This window comes from Salmo salar, chromosome ssa22 (genome assembly GCF_905237065.1).
Source record: "Salmo salar chromosome ssa22, Ssal_v3.1, whole genome shotgun sequence".
NCBI lineage: Eukaryota > Metazoa > Chordata > Actinopteri > Salmoniformes > Salmonidae > Salmo > Salmo salar.
This window is the reverse complement of record NC_059463.1, coordinates 1,243,743-1,262,395: the sequence shown is the minus strand read 5'-3', so window position 1 is coordinate 1,262,395 and position 18,653 is coordinate 1,243,743. Positions and strand designations below refer to the sequence as shown.

Below are 18,653 nucleotides of genomic sequence, written 5' to 3'. Positions count from 1 at the left end.
TGGATTAGTCTCCCGCTCCTTGAAAGCGGCAGCGCTAGCCTTTAGTTCGATGCAGATGTTGCCTGTAATCTATGTCTTCTGGTTGGGATATGTACGTACAGTCACTGTGGGGACAACGTCGGCGATGCACTTATTGATGTAGCCGATGACTGAGGTGGTGTACTCCTGATGAATCCCGGAACATATTCCAGTCTGTGCTAGCAAAACAGTCCTGTAGTGTAGCATCCGTTTCATCTGACCACTTCCGTATTGAGCGAGTCACTGGTACTTCCTGCTTTAGTTTTTGCTTGTAAGCAGGAATCAGGAGGATAGAATTATGGACAGATTTTCCAAATGGAGGGCGGGGGAGAGCTTTGTATGCATCTCTTTGTGTGGAGTAAAGGTGGTCTAGGATTTTTTTGTGCCTGGTTGCACATGTGACATGCAGGTAAAAATTTGGTAAAACTGATTTAAGTTTGCCTGCATTAAAGTCCCCGGCCACTAGGAGCGCCGCTTCTGGGTGAACATTTTCTTCTTTGCTTATGGCCTTATAGAGTTGGTTGAGAGCGGTCTTAGTGCCTGCTTCGTTCTGTGGTGGTAAAAAGACAGCTCCGAATAATACAGATGAGAACTCTCTTGGTAGATAGTGTGGTCTACAGCTTATCATAAGGTACTCTACCCAGGTCAGCAATACCTCAAGACTTATTTAATATTAGACATCGCGCACCAGCTGTTATTGAAAAAAAGACACACACCCCCACTCCTCGTCTTACCAGAGGTAGCGTCTCTGTTCTGTCAGTGCATGGAAAATCCCGCTAGCTCTATATTGTCCGTATCTGCGGTCAGCCACGTCTCAGTGAAACATAAAATGTTACAGTTTTTAATGTCCCGTGGTAGGATATTCTTAATCGTAGGTCATCAATTTTATTTTCCAAATATTGCACGTTAGCAAGAAGAACAGATGGCCGTGGGAGTTTACTCACTCGCCTACGGATTCTCAGAAGGCTGCCCGATCTGCAGCCCCTTTTCCGGCATCTTTTCTTCACACAAAAGGCGTGGATCTGGGCCTGTTCCAGTGAAAGCAGGATATCCTTCTAGTCAGACTCGTTAAAGGAAAAGGTTTTATCCGGTCCGCGGTGAGTAATCGCTTTTCTGATGTGCATAAGTTATTTTCGGTCATAAGCAACATTATGTACACAATAAGTAAAAAAATAAGTTACTCAACAACAAAAAAACAATAGCACATTTAGTTGGGAGAACGAAAAACGTCAGCTATGTTGTTCGGTCGTCATCTTGTTCCAAGATCATACACATTACACACACACACACACACTTTTACACTCATAACTTGCTGCTGCTACTTTGTTCGTTATTTTACTCGTATTATTATTATCTGTCCTGTCTTTAACCTAACTTCATGTACATATCTACCTCAAACACCTCGTACCTCTGCACATTGATCTGGTACTCCCTGTATATAGCTCCACATTGATCTGGTACTGGTACTCCCTGTATATAGCTCCACATTGATCTGGAACTCCCTGTATATAGCTCCATCCTTGTGTATTTTATTCCTCTTGTGTTACTATTTTATTTTGTATTATTATTTTAAAACGCTGCATTGTTAGGAAGTGCTGGTAAGCAAGCATTTCACGGTAAAGTCTATACCAGTTGTCATCGGCGCATGTGACAAGATTTGATTTGTTAATGTGCGTTTCTGCCATCTCATTGGCTAGAATGGTCCCACACAATCTCGCCTACTTGTATTTATTTATTTTACAAAATACTCAGCGATCAACAACTTATATCCCTACATCAAACATGTCAAACAAAACAAAACACAGGTATAAATAAGAAAATACTAAATATACACAAAAAATATATATTACAACATTTTAGTGCACAAACAAATTTCTAATTAAAATGATTCAGGAAGATGTTATTCTGTTTGTTATTAACTATGGATAATGTCTTAACAAGATGATTAAATTCAATCCAAAATATTAGTAATTTTGGTATAGAATTCTGGAATTTCTGTTTGTGTTTAAAGTATTTGGCAACAAGAATAAAAACATTCACAATCATTTCAATGGTCTTGTTATCATTGCAATAGTAACATATTATATCCTTCATGTCAAAAACATGGGTAGGGTTCAAAAAGCTAAATAAGTATTCTGCAAGGTTTTCCCAGAAATCTATCAAAGATTTACATTTATAGAACAAGTGTGTAAGATTTTCACCTTTTTCGTAATATCATAAACAGTAGTCTTTTACACGTTCAAAATTGCATTTTATATATTAATATGGTTTAAGGGGGCACTTTTGTCATGACGACAAGGTGAAAGTCCTCTACTCAAATGGCACAACAGAATCGTTCAGATTGACCAAAGCACCACATATAACAAGCATCTCGTATAATTGAGGGATGTCTCCTTTCATATCTCGAAAAGGAAAAAGTAGTAGAAGCAGAATCTGATGCTGCTGCAGCATTGCTCATCTTCACAGTGGGAATCCAGTCGACATGGGTGTCTTGATAGAGGTCAGCTGGTGAAAAGCTTCAGGTCACCTATACCATCAGGGCTCTTAATTGTTTGGTTATGTTTAATTCATTCACGTGTTTTAGTGTCATATAAATATTGAATATATTGTTTGTCTTGAACAACCAATAGTCAACACATCAGGTTGTCCTATCCCATTGAGACTTTTGTCGTATTATGTAATGTCCATACATTTTCCCTCCTCCTATGAATAAATTTAAACAAATTATCATTGGGTTATCATATGAATAAATGAATATATTATAACCACTGGATTTAAAAAAAAAAGCTCTTGACGGGCAAAATGGTTATTTGCTTTTGTGACGTTCTTGAGTCTTATCTTGGTGTCACCAATGGTGTTTTATGATTGCGGGGAATCTGTAAACATGTTTTTTCGTTGTCTTTCCTGCCTTGTTAAAGCAGGCAAATACTCAAAATGACCTTGGTGATGAATCAACTAGTTTTAGGCACTGTTACCATGCAGTTTGGCGTAGCCACTCTGCTGTTGTTGTCGAAGAATTAATGCGGTGGTCTTCCAACATGGCAGCCGGGAGGCGTTGTACGTCAACTCCTCTATTGTTAGAATGGCCACTCGACTATCTTGTCAATATTATAGAACGTCTTTGGTGGTACACACGGGCCGTTACGTGGTCGGCGATGATTGGTTCAATACGTATGCCTTGTGTACCGGAAGTAAATGTTGAGAACTGATGTGTATTGGGAATTATTTCAGCCCACGGTGTGAAAGAAGATGGACACACTACATAAACTAAAACAATTTGACGCCTATCCGAAAACTCTTGAGGATTTCCGAATTAAAACATGCGGCGGAGCTACGGGTGAGTGGTTTTGGGTGGACTTTTGATAGCGCTTAGCTACTTGTAGAACACATTCTGTCCCCAGTAGCTAGCTAGTAGGACTAGGATCACTGTGTTTGGGCTAGCATTCTAGATCTGTCAGACTAGAGAACAGAACATATTACTATGTAGTTTGCAAAAACTCTATGGGATTTGGTGATATTCTGACTTTTTCTTTCCCCTTTTTAAAGTCACCATCATAAGTGGTCTCATCATGTTGATCCTGTTCTTCTCAGAGTTGCAGTATTATCTCACTAAGGAGGTAGGTTAAATACGTGGGTAAGAAGCTAACTCTGTAAGGATCACACTTGTAAACGGAAGGCTATTCTAATGGAGAACTATGACAACAAGGAACTACAACAAAGCCTAGCCAACTTTGCATGCCACAATTATTGTGGTTTGTATACTCTATAACAGTGGTATTCAAACTTTTTCAGCTGATCCCTTTGCAATTAATTTTTTTTTGTAGTCAAAGGTACAGTTAATTGCCACCAGGGCAACTGGGAATGCTCAACATTCCAATGGTGGGCATGGTGCTGAAATGCAATGACTAGCCAAAAGGATCCTACTCAAGTTAATTTCTCTTGGTGCTATGCCGGTGTTGTGCCGAAAATCTCCCCCCTGCCAGGAATGTTTATTGCTTGCTTGCTTGCTTACTTACTTAATTATTCTTACTTACCAAGAAAATGGCCTTGCCGAAATCCCCCCCCCCTTCTATAATTTTGTCACTAGAGTCAAATACTTTCTATAGAACAAACTTCATCAGGATAGGCAACCGAAATTAATAATTCATGTATGTGTGTTATATTAAACGGAGGGAGTAAAATGCAGGCAGGCAAACATTTCAGAACAACTACTAATCGAATAAGACATGGGAGAGATGACGAATTTTGGCAAATATTTATTTATAGACTAATACACCCGATACAAATAGCCAAACCGAAAACTGCAGACATTACTAGTGCCTTCCCCACGACCAAACCGCCATAAAATTAAAATGAAACGCAGCGTAACGTGATCATTGACAGCTGCCTTGAAGGACACAAATGAAACATGCTTTCTGCTACTAAGATCAGTGAAATGTAGGCTAAACTGACAACGGAGTGAAGAGCAGAAATCCCAACTAGCAAGCAAGTCGCAGGAATGAAGAATTAAGTGTGCGGGGGGATTCTGGCAGGGGGACATTTTCGGCACAACACCGGAATGTAGACAGTCAGAGCTCAGCGTGTTAAAGGTCTGGGATAATGTACCTCAATCCAGGATGGAATATGTCGTTGTACATATTCATCCCGAAATGATGAAAGGTGACTGGAGAAGATTGAAATACTGCCAGATTTGAATTAAATTGCCCATTTGCCAGCATGCTAGGCTAGCTAATGCCATAAAAGCCCAGTAGATTCCATTAAAATGGTACACCTAGCATTTGGTTGAGTAACTATCGGAAGTGTTGAATGCAGTTTGTTGCTTTAGTATTACCTGGCCTAGCATTCTGACGAAAACTGATATTTATTTAAAAACTAGCACTATTTCAATCTTCTCGATTCACCTTTAATCATTTCGGGATTTGAGGTATGTTTTCCCAGCCATATAACGTTAACGTTACTGCGCTGGCCTCAGGCTGTCCACATTCCGGCATAGGGCCTTTCCAACTGGAGAGAGAAAATAACGAGTCGAATCCTTTTGGCTAGCCAGTTTGAGGATAATTGGAACATCACTATCATTTTATGTTCTGTTATAATTATTTAGCCATCTATCATAACGTTTACTTAATCTATGAGGCCTGGTAAGCACTTTGGATGCCACTGTTTTATGACTTGCAAAATATGAATGTTGTTCTGCCATCACAGGTCCATCCTGAATTGTTTGTGGACACATCACGAGGAGACAAACTGAAAATCAACATTAATGTGATATTTCCTAACATGCCATGTGCCTGTAAGTAACTTCAGATAAAAGCTAGCATGCATCATCACATTTGACAAACTTACACCTGCACAATTAACCCCTATATGTGCTCGTTTATGTGATATTATAAAACAGTTGCATAAATAGACAAAATGCCTCCGTAAAATCTAAAGTAATCTTTTTGGGGGTTATGCATGAAGCAATATGGTGATTTCACAGTTGACGTATATGACATTTGTAACATCACCGTGACCTTCAGATCTCAGCATTGATGCCATGGATGTTGCTGGAGAGCAGCAGTTGGATGTGGAACACAACCTGTTCAAGCAAAGGCTTGACAAGGATGGCAATCCTGTCACTACAGAGGCAGAGAAGCATGGTAACAATATTGCTAATAGCTTGCTTGTAATTCCGTTCTATTACTTGAAGAGCATTCTACACCATGGAATGCAGCATAGGTTTTCCCTCTTGGGGAAAATAAGATATGAATTGTATTGAATAGTTCATGGTTTCACTGGGTAATGGATATTGTTTTGTCATCTCTCATGTAGATTTGGGACAAGAGGAAGGTGAAATTTTTGACCCTAGTAAGCTAGATCCTGAACGGTGTGAAAGCTGCTATGGAGCAGAGACAGAGGATTTGAAGTGAGTTCCCATGACCGGAATGCCCTCCAGAATGCCTTCCCAGGCTTTACAGATCATACTTCCCATGACCAAAGACAGACAATGAGGTTTCCCTGTCAATATCAGAGCTTAAATCCCTTGCCTGTGAAATTGGACTTGTTAGAAAGAATCCATGAAAGCTTGTACTTATTTGAGCCCTAAACTCTTTTACAGAACATATGCTATCACCACATTAGCTCATCTTTTGTCCAAAATGGGATTGCGATAGTATGTGTTACATTGACATATTGCTTATGCTTTTGCTTTTTTGTAGGTGCTGTAACACCTGCGATGACGTACGGGAAGCCTATCGCAGGCGTGGCTGGGCCTTCAAGAACCCTGACACCATCGAGCAGTGCAAGAGGGAGGGCTTCAGCCAGAAGATGCAGGAGCAGAAGAACGAGGGTTGCCAGATCTATGGCTTTCTTGAGGTCAACAAGGTAACTAGTCTTAGTCTGATGCTTTGGCTAAATTCATAATCAGAAAGGATAGTCAGTACTCACACACTGATTAACACTTCATAAAAGGAATGCGTTTTATTTACCGTAATTTCCGGACTACTAAGCGCACCTGAATATAAGCCGCACCCACTGAATTAAAAAAAATCTATTATTTTGAACATAAATAAGCCGCACATGTCTATAAGCTGCCGGTGCCTACCGGTACATTGAAACAACTGAACTTTACGCAGGCTTTAACGAAACACGGCTTGTAACAAAAATAAATAGGCTTTAACGAAACACGGCTTGTAATGAAAAATTAGCAGTAAGCTTTAGTTGTCTTTTTGCACTGAGTCAATTCCTCACGCTGCTATTTCCAACGTCTTATCGACTCATTAAACCAAGCTCCCGTGCAGCAGCTCTATTTCCTTTTCCAACAGCCAGATCAATCGCCTTCAACTTGAAAGCTGCATCATATGCATTTCTCCGTGTCTTTGCCATGAGGGTGACAAAACGACTACCGTAATCAGAATGAAGTTTGAGAGCGCTCGATTTAATCTAAACAGTAAACAAAAAAAGTTGTTTGACCTTAACCCGTTCGGCATTTTCATTGGTCTAATGAAAGCTTCATGCCGCCAAAAAACTGAGCACGTCACAGAATGTGTTTTTTTTAAAGCGGAAAAAATCCATATATTAGCCGCGTCATTGTTTAAGCCGCAAGGTTCAAAGCTGGGGAAAAAGTTGCGGCTTATAGTCCGGAATTTACGGTAATGGCTGACAATGTTTCGACTTTCAATTGCCTGGCTTTCAAATGGTCAGACGGTGTTGAAAACAACATGATTTGAAATGAATCATCACTTTTTGGGAACAGAATTCTAGATGTGGTTATATAAAATTAGGGATGGAAATGTGCTGCCACTGAGATTTAATATTTTATGAGGTGATTTAATATTTTATGAGGTGCTTTAATACATTCATACACTTTCAATCTGCAAATATTATGTTAATTGTTAGACTTTTTTCTGAACTCTTCAATTTGTCTTTTTTTTATTAGGTGGCAGGAAATTTCCACTTTGCCCCTGGAAAGAGTTTCCAGCAGTCCCATGTTCATGGTAAGACCTGATATCAATTATCTACCTAAGGAAAATAGAAGTTCTGTGCTTTCTGTCAATCCTGTGAATTGCTTAGAGATGACAGGTTCACTGATTTGGGTTGGAATTCTAAAATTGCATACTTTCTACAAGACCAGTCTGTCTCAGACCATATTTAGGTACAGACCCTTTTGTAGTGTAGAGTTTGCCCCCAGTCACTAGACCAGTAAAGACATTTCTAGTGCATCCGTTACTAGTCTTTCCAGTAAAACACTGTAGTAAAACATTTGGTAAATGGTCTTTTTCTCTTTCATAATACCTTTCATTTTCTTGACTTCTTTCCTCCTCCGGATCAATCATTAGTCATTAATTGTATCTTATTTTTTTATTTCATGAAAACATCTGACATTTATATCTTTGTGGCACAGGTGAAGAAAGGTGTCAAACTAAGTAGCTATTTTTTTCCCCCACATATAAATGTAACATTTTGATTGTAGATTGATAGACTCACTTGCTTTATCATTAATGTTGCCTACTAAAAACACCAATATACTTATTTTGCATTGACACTTACTCTCTATTTGAAAATTAAATAATGTGAAATGTATAAATTTGTTTGCAATTAATTTTTTGCAATCAGTTTGCCAATGGATTTTTTAAATTCTTGACAAAAGTTACTACAATGTCACTGATGTAACCTTTGTTACTGTGAATACAGGCCAAATTCATTTAAAAGTATATATTTGTGATTGAAGAAAAATGGAAGGTACTGTTTTCATTTGATTTACCTTAAGAATTTCTCAAGAATTGCTGATAAAGTAACATGGTACATAACCAGATGAAGTTGTAAACCCTAATTACTACTCTCTCAACTTGCTTCGAGGCATTGAAAGGTGTCCTTTGTCATTATGAACAACGTGTATCGAAAGCTTGGAGCAAATGCTTCACCAGCTTAAAGCTGCTTTAATTTTCTATTTTATTCGGTAGACTAGTACAACTCTGTCTGGTTTTTGCCTTTAAGCAGACAATCTCCTTGTGATAAGAATTTGGCCATATATGAAATACCAAATGTGATGAACCCCCTTCACAGGCTTATTGCCTTTTAGGACTGGCTTTTTCTGTGTAGCCCAACATGCGTCATATAGTGACTCTTCTCTCTTCTTTCTGCAGTGCACGCTGTGGAAAGTAAGTCCATCTTTTTGTAGCTTTTATTTTTGTAGTAAACATCACCCCCTTAGCCTGGTCCCAGATTGTTTTGTGTTCTTGCCTACTCCATTGCTGTCCTTGTCCAGCCAAAGACCAAGTTTGGCATGACTGTGCCTTTTCTCAATTGGATTTGCTCAACTCCTGCGTCCTCTCTCGCCTCCTTTTGAAAAAAGTCAAAGGAAATCGATAAGGAACGTGGATTAAAAATGAGCTTGTATGAAATTACTCTCTCACGCGTCATCAGGCAAATTAAGTTTACAGGGGTTGAATCCCAAAATGTGTGAAGTGATAAAACATTTAACTAGTTGTGCATGACATTTTATTTGTACAAAGGTATGAGTAGCATATCGTTTTTAAATGTTTGCATGCTTTACTCCTTCGAAAAAATAACTGCTTCAAAGGGGGTGTGGTAGATATCCAAACTCTTCAGGCGAAGGACTCAAGTAAGATACATATTATTCTTCCGTTCATCTACTAACAAATTGACACTCCTCGACCACATCAGTTTCCGGGTCACGGAGGAGAGAGGATGGACTTCTGCTCAAATGAGGAATGGCCGATGAGTTACAAGGAATTGGCATGATGGCACAGACAGACTGACACTCAGGCCACTTCCCCCTCACATCACTGCCTTCTAAATTGTCCAGTCAAATATCAAACCCTGTATTTGAAGAGGTTGTCAGTCAGATTTCACCTGGTTACTTAAAGACAACCAAAGCTGCTTCTAACTGATTTGAAACTGTCCTTTTGAATAACCAGCATATGATTGTTGGTTTGATCTTTAATTGAGGTGGTACAAGCAGTAATCAAGAACACATCGCATTTGAGGGCTGTGTGCTCAACAATAACATATACAGTAACTGATGTTCTATCAGAGCATCACAGCATTACTGACATATTGTCTCATTTTCATTTCAGTTCATGATCTGCAGAGCTTTGGACTAGACAACGTAAGTACTTTTTTTGTTTTTTTTTTATATAAATGTGTCTTTCCAAGGCAGCGTTATCTATACCCCTTTAAGTGGCTATTTGTGTTTCTTGTGTCCTACAGATCAACATGACTCACTTGATCAAGCATCTATCCTTTGGGAGGGACTACCCTGGTATCGTCAATCCTTTGGATGGCACCGATGTTGCAGCACCACAAGGTTAGTAATTATCCCATTGATCATATTCCCCACACCTAACATTTGACTTAGACCTACTACCAGCAATTGAAATCACAGCCGTTATTGACATACTTTGTCCAAGAACTATGGAGAAATTGTGACATGGGAATAAGTTATTACAAAAGTCCCGTTGTGTAATTATAAGTAAGTGCCGTAGAGGTGGTCTCTGCAGCAGATGTCCATCCCAATGGACATGAATGTACCAAACGTGCCTCCGCTCTGCATCATCTTCCCAACTCCTCCCATCAGCTCTCTGCCTCTCATGCCAACCCTGAGGGAAGAAAGAATACAGCATTTGAACAAAATCACATAACACTATGGAGTTCTATTGAACAAACTACAATATGCAATTTGGATGGCTGCAACAAAGTCTTATCAAAACTGATATAGTAAAGAAATCGGTGATGCCCAAGTACAGACTATGACATTCTTATGACATGTCTTCCATTTCAGTGTAGGCCAACTTGTGAAAGGTAAGTAGTTAACTTAGCTAGCTTACCTTATACAGGAAAATGTTCCAAACATGACACCAGCTGCCATCCCAACTGCAAAGCCCTTCATGAATCCCATTTAAAACGTCTCAGTAAAGCCACAGTTTCTAAAGCCAGAGGCGCAACATCGAGAGACTTCCGGGAACGTTTGCGAAACAGACCAGGCTGGGGTTTGGGGTTTGAGAAGTCAATGGGTGTTTCTCAATATGCATACTACCGTGCTCCACACTCTCATGCTCCGAGTGCATTCTCTTGAGTACGTTCTTGTGAGGACGAGTGTGTGGAGAATACATAACTATATTTGAGAAGCACTCTCTCCCCCTACTGTATTACCTCACGCTTGACCTCCTCATTTACTGAACCTTCTTCCAGCCAGGACAATGGCAACAATAGACGAAACAAGATATACACAAATCAAACATTTTACTTCATGATTATCAGCTAGGTATGTGAATCGTAATAATCTGCTTTTATGGTACACAAGTTTAAGCGACAAACTAAGCTAGCGGAGTTAGCTAGCAACGTTATTTGCACAAGTAATACAGACCTCTGACACCGAAAACAGATTTTGATATGTAGCTAACTAATGTGTTGCGAATTGTTGTGCATGGCTGCATGCAGACTTTTAAAACTTTGTCCACCTTTTATCTCAAGCCTCTGTTTACCCGGCTGCTAGCTAGCTGCGTTTTGGCTGGCTAACTGGTTAGCATGTCACCTTGGTCTGGCCTTGAAGACCTGTGTGTGTGTACAATTATTTTATTTAGTATATTTTTTTGCAGGAACATATATATTTTTTTATTTAACTAGGGAGGTCTTAAGAACAAATTCATATTTAAAATGACTGCCAAACCCGGACGACACTGGGCCAATTGTGCGCTGCCCAATGGGACTCCCAATCACGGCCGGATGTGATACAGCCTGGATTCGAACCAGGGGCCTCTTGCACTGAGATGCAGTGCCTTAGACCGCTGAGCCATACATACAAGAAGTATACAAACAGACAATGATAACATTAATATTTAATTAATATAACATAATTACAGATTATACGAAGCCCGTAAGACACAAATATTGATTGTTTTAACAGCTTTCTGATGGGAAGTAGAACAGTCTTAATGTACTGCTCGAACTCCTTAGAGAAAACATGGAAGAGTTTTTAATTTTTTTATTATTAATTAGTGGATTTACATTTATGAATTACATTTTGCCATTAGCACAATTTAGATTTAAGATGTATAATTGTTTTTCTTTTTCCTTATTATAGTTAAGGAAACCGAGCAGCACATTCTCCCATAACAAACAAAAGTCATCAAGAATATTAACAATTATAAAACTATAAATATCTTTCCATAATTTCTTTACATGTAGACAATGCCAAAATAAATGCTAAACTCTTTCTGGATGTTCAACACAAAGTACAGTTAATGTATTTTTGGAGTTTCTTCAGGTAATAATTCTGAGAGGCCTCTGACTTTAACAAGCAGGTATTTGTGTGGCAATAACCAGACTTTTTTTCCCAACAGATATTATTGACAAATGTATTCCAGTAAGTTGTGACAAGGTATTGATACAAAATCCCTTTGAAATAAAGATAGATCTGTTGTTCTGAGGGAGCAAGGAGAAACAAATGTTTACTTTTGTAGAGTCACCCTCGCTTAATCCAGTTATCTCAAGAAGGCGAGGTCTGGTTACACCTCTAAACAACATGAGTTACAGATGGAATAGTATCATACTATGGCGAACTCTAAGTGTAACAGGGATATTGTAACGAGAATTTTTTGTTGTTGATATATCTGTATCTTCTCATAATTGAGTAACAATCCTTCTGCATTAAAAAGTTGACTCACCAGCAAGATATGATTATTAAACCAGTTCTTAAAATAGACTTGTTTCTATACAAAATAGCCTTATTGTTCCAAATGAAATGTCTACGCATGGTCATTAATATATTAATGACCACGCTAAGAATACTTGACATACCCACAGAGTTGTATTGTCTTTGACATGGTTTATAGTGAAATGTGGGTTTTATCAGCATAGTGCCTATGTATCAGTCACTTGAAGACAACCTTTTCTTTTTCGATGATACTTGAAATGCTTTTCTAGCAGGCAGCCATTACTTGAAATCGACAGTTGGCTGAGGGGGTGTGTAGCCAGCTAATTATGTGATGTTAAAGCTATAGCACCTGCTTGTGTTCATGCAGAGTGGAATGTTGCATTTGTCAAGACTACATGTGCTCGGCCTCAGCAAATGATAGAAAAATCGATTTGTTTTATTCCAGCTTCCATGATGTATCAGTACTTTGTGAAGATTGTCCCAACCATCTACGTGAAATGGGATGGAGAGGTGAGTATATGTTGGACATGACAGCAGTGAAATGTAGGTATTTCACAGAGTTAATCTTATCACTATCAGATTTAATTAAGTTAATTTAATATTTCCCTTTGCGTGACTGTATTTTTACATGTACTTGGGCATCAAACAAGGACATTGTTGTATTACTTGTCTTACAGGTGGTTAAAACAAACCAATTCTCTGTAACGCGACATGAGAAAGTAGCCAATGGGCTGATCGGAGACCAGGGCCTACCTGGTGTGTTTGTATTATATGAACTCTCCCCTATGATGGTCAAGTTCACAGAGAAACAGCGGTAGGTAGCTTCAAACATTATTTTGTGTATATATAGTGTATGTGGACACCGTAACATTTGTGGATTCAGCTATTTCAGCCACACCCGTTGCTGACAGGTGTATAAAATCGAGCACACAACCATACAATCTCTGTAGACGAACATTGGCAGTAGAATGGCCTTACTGAAGAGCTCAGTGACTTTCAATGTAGCACTGTCAAAGGATGCCACCTTGCCAACAAGTCAGTTTGTCAAATGTCTGCCCTGCTAGAGCTGGAAACGTCTAGGAGCAACAACTGCTCAGCTGCGAAGTGGTAGGCCACACAAGCTCACAGAACGGGACCGCCGATTGCTGAAGCACGTAGCGTGTAAAAATCGTCTTGTCTTCGGTTGCAACACTCAATACCGAGCCTCTGGAAGGAATGTCAGCAGAAGAACTGTTCATCGGGAGCTTCGTGAAATGGGTTTCCATGGCCGAGCAGCTGCGCACACAAGCCTGAGATCACCATTTGCAATGCCAAGCGTTGGCTGGAGTGGTGTAAAGCCCACCGCCATTGGACTCTGGAGCAGTGGAAACTCGTTTTCTGGAGTGATGAATCGTACTTCGCCACCTGGCAGTCCGACGATTCTGGGTTTGGCGGATGCCAGGAGAACGCTACCTGCCCGACTGCATAGTGCCAACTGTAAAGTTTAGTGGAGGAGGAATAATGGTCTGGGGCTGTTTTTCACGTGCTAGGCCCCTTAGTTCCAGTGAAGGAAAATCTTAACTGTACAGCATACAATGACATTCTAGACGATTCTGTGCTTCCAACTTTGTGGCAACAGTTTGGGGGAAAGCCCTTTCCTGTTTCAGCATGGCAATGCACAAAGTGGGGTCCATACAGAAATGGGTTGTCGATCATTGTGGAAAAACTTGACTGGCCTGCACAGCAGCCTGACCTCAACACCATCGGGCACCTTTGGGATGGATTGGAATGCCAACTGCGATCCAGGTCTAATCGCCCAACATCAGTGCGGACCTCACTAATGGTCTTGTGGCTGAATGGAAGCAAGTCCCCGCATCAATGTTCCAACACCTAGTGGAAAGCCTTCCCAGAAGGCTGTTATAGCAGCAAAGGGTGGACCAACTCCATATTAATGCCTGTGATTTTGGAATGAGATGTTCATCGAGCTGGTGTCCACATAATTTTGGTCGTGCATGACCACTAATGGAAAATCCGTGTAGCCAATGTAAATGGTAAGCTGTGTTACATCAAACATGTTTTTTGCTCTTTTTTTTCAGGTCATTCACTCATTTTCTTACAGGAGTGTGTGCCATTGTAGGAGGTGTATTTACAGGTGGGCATCTCTGCAATCCCATATTTCAAATGCAGCACACATGGCAAACATGTCACTCAATACATCTTTAATAGAATTGTAATATTGCTTTTAATTAGTGATGGCTATCTTAGTTTGAAGGTAGTGTATACTATGCAGTACTGGAGGTACAGTGCTGTGCGAATGTGTTCACCCCCCCCCTTGGCATTTTTCCTATTTTGTTGCCTTATAACCTGGAGTTAAAATATTATTTTTTTGGGGGGGGTAGGGGGGGGTGTCGTTTGATTTACACAACATGCCTACTACTTTGAAGATGCAAAATATTTTTTTTGTGAAACAAATAAGACAAACTGAACTTCGGCATGCATAACTACCCCCCCCCCCAAGTATTCACTTAGGGGGGGGTGAGCCACCTTTTGTAGCAATTACAGCTGCAAGTCTTTTGGGGTATGTCTCTCTATAAGCTTGGCACATCTAGCCACTGGGATTTTTGCCCATTATTCAAGGCAAAACTGCTCTAGTTCCTACAAGTTGGATGGGTTCCGCTGGTATACAGCAATCTTTAAATCATACCACAGATTCTCAATTGGATTGAGGTCTGGGCTTTGACTAGGCCATTCCAACTTTTAAATGTTTCCCCTTAAACCACTCGAGTGTTGCTTTAACAGTATGCTTAGGGTCATTGTCTTGCTGGAAGGTGAACCTCCTTCCCAGTCTCAAATCTCTGAAAGACTAAACAGGTTTCCCTCAAGAATTTCCCTGTATTTAGCACTATCCATCATTCTTTCAATTCTGACCAGTTTCCCAGTCCCAGCCGATGGAAAAACATCCCCACAGCATGATGCTGCCACCATGCTTCCCTGTGGGGATGGTGTTCTCGGGGTGATGAGGTGTTGGGTTTGCGCCAGACACAGCTTTTTCCTTGATGGCCAAAAAGCTCAATTGTAGTCTCATCTGACCAGAGTACCTTCTTCCAAATGTTTGGGGAGTCTCCCACACGCCTTTTGGCAAACACCAAATGTGTTTTCTTATTTATTGTCTTTTAGCAATGTTTTTTTTCAGGCCACTCTTCTATAAAGCCCAGCTCTGGAGTGTATGGCTTAGTGGTCCTATGGACAGATACTCCAAACCCTGAAGGAGCTGCAAAGCTCCACAGCGGAGATATCTTTGGTCTGTTTGTTGCCTCTGATAAACGCCGTCCTTGCCTGGTCCGTGACTTTTGGTGGGAGGCCCTCTCTTGGCAGGTTTGTTGTGGTGCCGTATTCTTTCAATTTTTTAATAATGGATTTAATGGTGCTCTGTTGGATGTTCAAACATTCAGATTTTTTTTTTTATAACCCAACCCCAATCTGTACTTCAACTTTGTCCCTGACCTGTTTGGAGAGCTCCTTGGTCTTCATGGTGCTGCTTGCTTGGTGGTGCCCCTTGCTTAGTGGTGTTGCAGACTCTGGGGGGGGGGCCTTTCAGAATGTGTGTTTTTTAATTTTATTTATTTATTGCACACAGGTGGATTTTTATTTAATTAATTATGTGACTTCTGAAGGTAATTGGTTGCACCAGATCTTATTTAGGGGCTTCATAGCAAAGGGGGTGAATACATATGCACACACCACTTTTCTTTTATAAAAAAATTACTTCACCAATTTGGACTATTTTGTGTACGTCCATTACATGAAATAAAAATTTTAAAAAATTAAATAAAAAAAAAAACATTTTAATTACAGGTTGTAATGCAACAAAATAGGAAAAACGCCAAGGGGGGTGAAATACTTTTGCAAGGCATTGTAGTACAGTTTGTTGGAATGAACCATATGGACAGTGGTGCTACTATATTTGTCAGATTAGTCATGTTATTTGCTTTATCTTGTATTTTTTTCTCCAGTGGCTGGACTAATTGATTCATTGATATACCACTCGGCAAAAGCCATCCAGAAGAAGATTGAACTGGGCAAGGCATCTTAGTGGAGTGTTTGGCACAAGAGCAAACCAGACTGTTCATCAGCCTCCAGAAGGGCCTATCTGTAAAAGGGAAGTGACTACAAACTGACGCTAACTAACATGGCAATAATCAAAAATCAGAATAATCTCCCTCAATATGGAAAGGACATTTGACCGCTAAGTCTCCCATTAGTTTTTTTTGTTTTTACATCCCTTATCCATACAAAGATTGAAAGATCGATTCACTGGCCAGAAGAGGGACTTAACAGATGTTTTTGATCACATTTGATTCATCCCCAGTCCTAGCACATTGTATATCTAACAGTTGGTTCCCATATACATGTAATAAATATAAACACAACATGGAACAATTTCAAAGATTGTACTGAGTTACAGTACATATAAGGAAAAAAGTTAATAGAAATAAATTCATTAGGCGCTAATCTGGATTTCACATGACTGGGAATACTGATATGCATCTGGTCAGAGACCTTAAAAAAAGGTAGGGGCGTGGATCAGAAAACCAGTCAGTATATGGTGTGACCACCATTTGCCTCATGCAGAGCGACATCTCCTTCGCATAGAGTTGATCAAGCTGTTGATTGCAGTCTGGAACATTCTCACTCTTCAATGGCTATGCAAAGTTACTGGATATTGGCAGGAACTGGAACACGGTGTCTTAAATGTTGATCCAGGGCATCCCAAACATGCACAACAGGTGACATGTCTGAGTGCAGGCCATGGAAGAACTGGGACATGTTCAGCATCCAGGAATTGTGTACAGATCCTTGTGACATGGGGCTGTGCATTATCATGCTGAAGCATGAGATGAATGGCATGACAATGGACCTCAGGATCTTGTCATGACATTCAACTTGCCATCGGTGAGAAAAAATAAGAAACCTACGCACTGTTCTTGCTAGTATCACTGCTCTTTATTAAGCTTTATGTATCAGCCTCAAGGTCTTCATCAGAGCTTTAAAATGCAGTTGTGTTGTCTGTAGCTTATGCCTGCCTATACCATAACCCCACCACCACCATGGGGCACTCAGCAAATGACTCACCCACATAGCGCCATACACGCTGTCTGCCACCTGCCCGGTATAGTTGAAGTCGGGATTCATCCATGAAGAGCACACTTCTCCAGCGTGCCAGTGGCCACTGAAGTCAGTTACAACACCAAACTGCAGTCAGGTCAAGACCCTGGTGAGGATGACATGCATGCAGATGCGCATCCCTGAGACGGTTTTGGACAGTGTGCAGAAATTCTTCGGTTGTGCAAACCCACAGTTTCATCAGCTGTCTGGGTGGCTGGGTCTCAGTGTTGAGGATCAGCAGGGTGGAGATGTTGTTTCCTACCTTCCTACCTTCACCACCTGGAGGTCCTGGGCTGGTGTGGCTACACGTGGTTTGCGAGGCCGGTCGGATGCACTGCCAAATTCTCTAATACATGAACATTAAATTATTTGGCAACCTCTCTGGTGGACATTCCTGCAGTCAGCATACCAATTGCACACTCCCTCAACTTGAGAGATCTGTGGTATTGTATAATGTAACAAAACTGCACATTTTTAGAGTGGCCTTTCATTTTCCCCAGCACAAGTTGTACCTGTGTAATGATCATGCTGTTTAATCAGCTTCTTGATATGCCACACGTGTCAAGTGGATGGATTATCTTGACAAAGGAGAAATGCTCACAAACAGTGATGTAAACTAAATTTGAGAGTGACGCTTTTTGTGCTTATTTCTGGGATATTGTATTTCAGCTCATGAAACATGGGACCAACACTTTACATGTTGAGCTTATTTTTGTTCAGTATATACCTTTTTGCCATTCTCATCTACCCTAAACGTACTGTTGTGGACATGTTTATCCCATCCCTTTAATTTCGAATCTCTTCGATCAATCATGGACCCTTCATTTACATAATTATTTGCTATGATATGATACCCGGGCAGGATGAATGTGTTTTTTTTATGTGTGTTCAAGGGTGTATTCATTAGTGCAAAAAGTTTTGCTATAGAACTTTTTTGCAACTGAAACGAAAGTCTTATTTGTTAATCAATTTATGTCCCTCCCAGTTTTGTCTCGTTTGGTTCCTAGTGAATACACCCCAGATTGATGGATTCTCTGACCGTCGTTGAGAGGACTACTTAAGGAGACCAGATGATGCAGTTTATTGTTCTTTTGTTGTGATTGCACATTTTGAGATCCAATTCAGGGGCCTGTGTTGTGTGTGGGGTTGAGGGAAAGTGTGTGTGTGAGCGCATGTGTACAGCCTATTTTGTGTGTATGGGAGAGATGTATTTATATTTTGAGAATCCTCAACGGTTTTTAAAATGACAAAATAAATGTTGAATTTCACCAGCCTGTAATGCAGTGATTTGTGACATTTTGTGTAGTGTCCTCTGTCCAATTCCTGTCCCAGG

The 18,653-nt window shown here is 40.2% G+C and overlaps 1 protein-coding gene and 1 long non-coding RNA gene across 3 annotated transcripts; one reads left to right on the top strand and one right to left on the bottom strand.

The window, feature by feature from the left end:
* The first annotated feature begins 3,171 nt into the window (after positions 1 to 3,171).
* ergi3 (Endoplasmic reticulum-Golgi intermediate compartment protein 3) lies at positions 3,172 to 18,599 on the top strand. Of its 2 annotated transcripts, NM_001165397.1 has the most exon segments (14): positions 3,254 to 3,355; positions 3,565 to 3,635; positions 5,221 to 5,308; positions 5,538 to 5,657; positions 5,830 to 5,923; positions 6,216 to 6,381; positions 7,436 to 7,493; positions 8,643 to 8,657; positions 9,597 to 9,628; positions 9,730 to 9,826; positions 12,621 to 12,685; positions 12,853 to 12,989; positions 14,251 to 14,306; positions 16,168 to 18,596. In NM_001165397.1, coding segments are annotated over 14 exon segments (1,167 nt in total). In that variant the 5' UTR covers positions 3,254 to 3,267; the 3' UTR covers positions 16,248 to 18,596.
* LOC123729649 (uncharacterized) lies at positions 9,445 to 10,478 on the bottom strand. The gene is made up of 2 exons (XR_006761289.1): positions 10,347 to 10,478; positions 9,445 to 10,118 (listed from the first exon to the last, which is right to left on the bottom strand). It is a non-coding gene; the product is annotated as an uncharacterized lncRNA (long non-coding RNA).
* Positions 18,600 to 18,653: the final 54 nt, after the last annotated feature.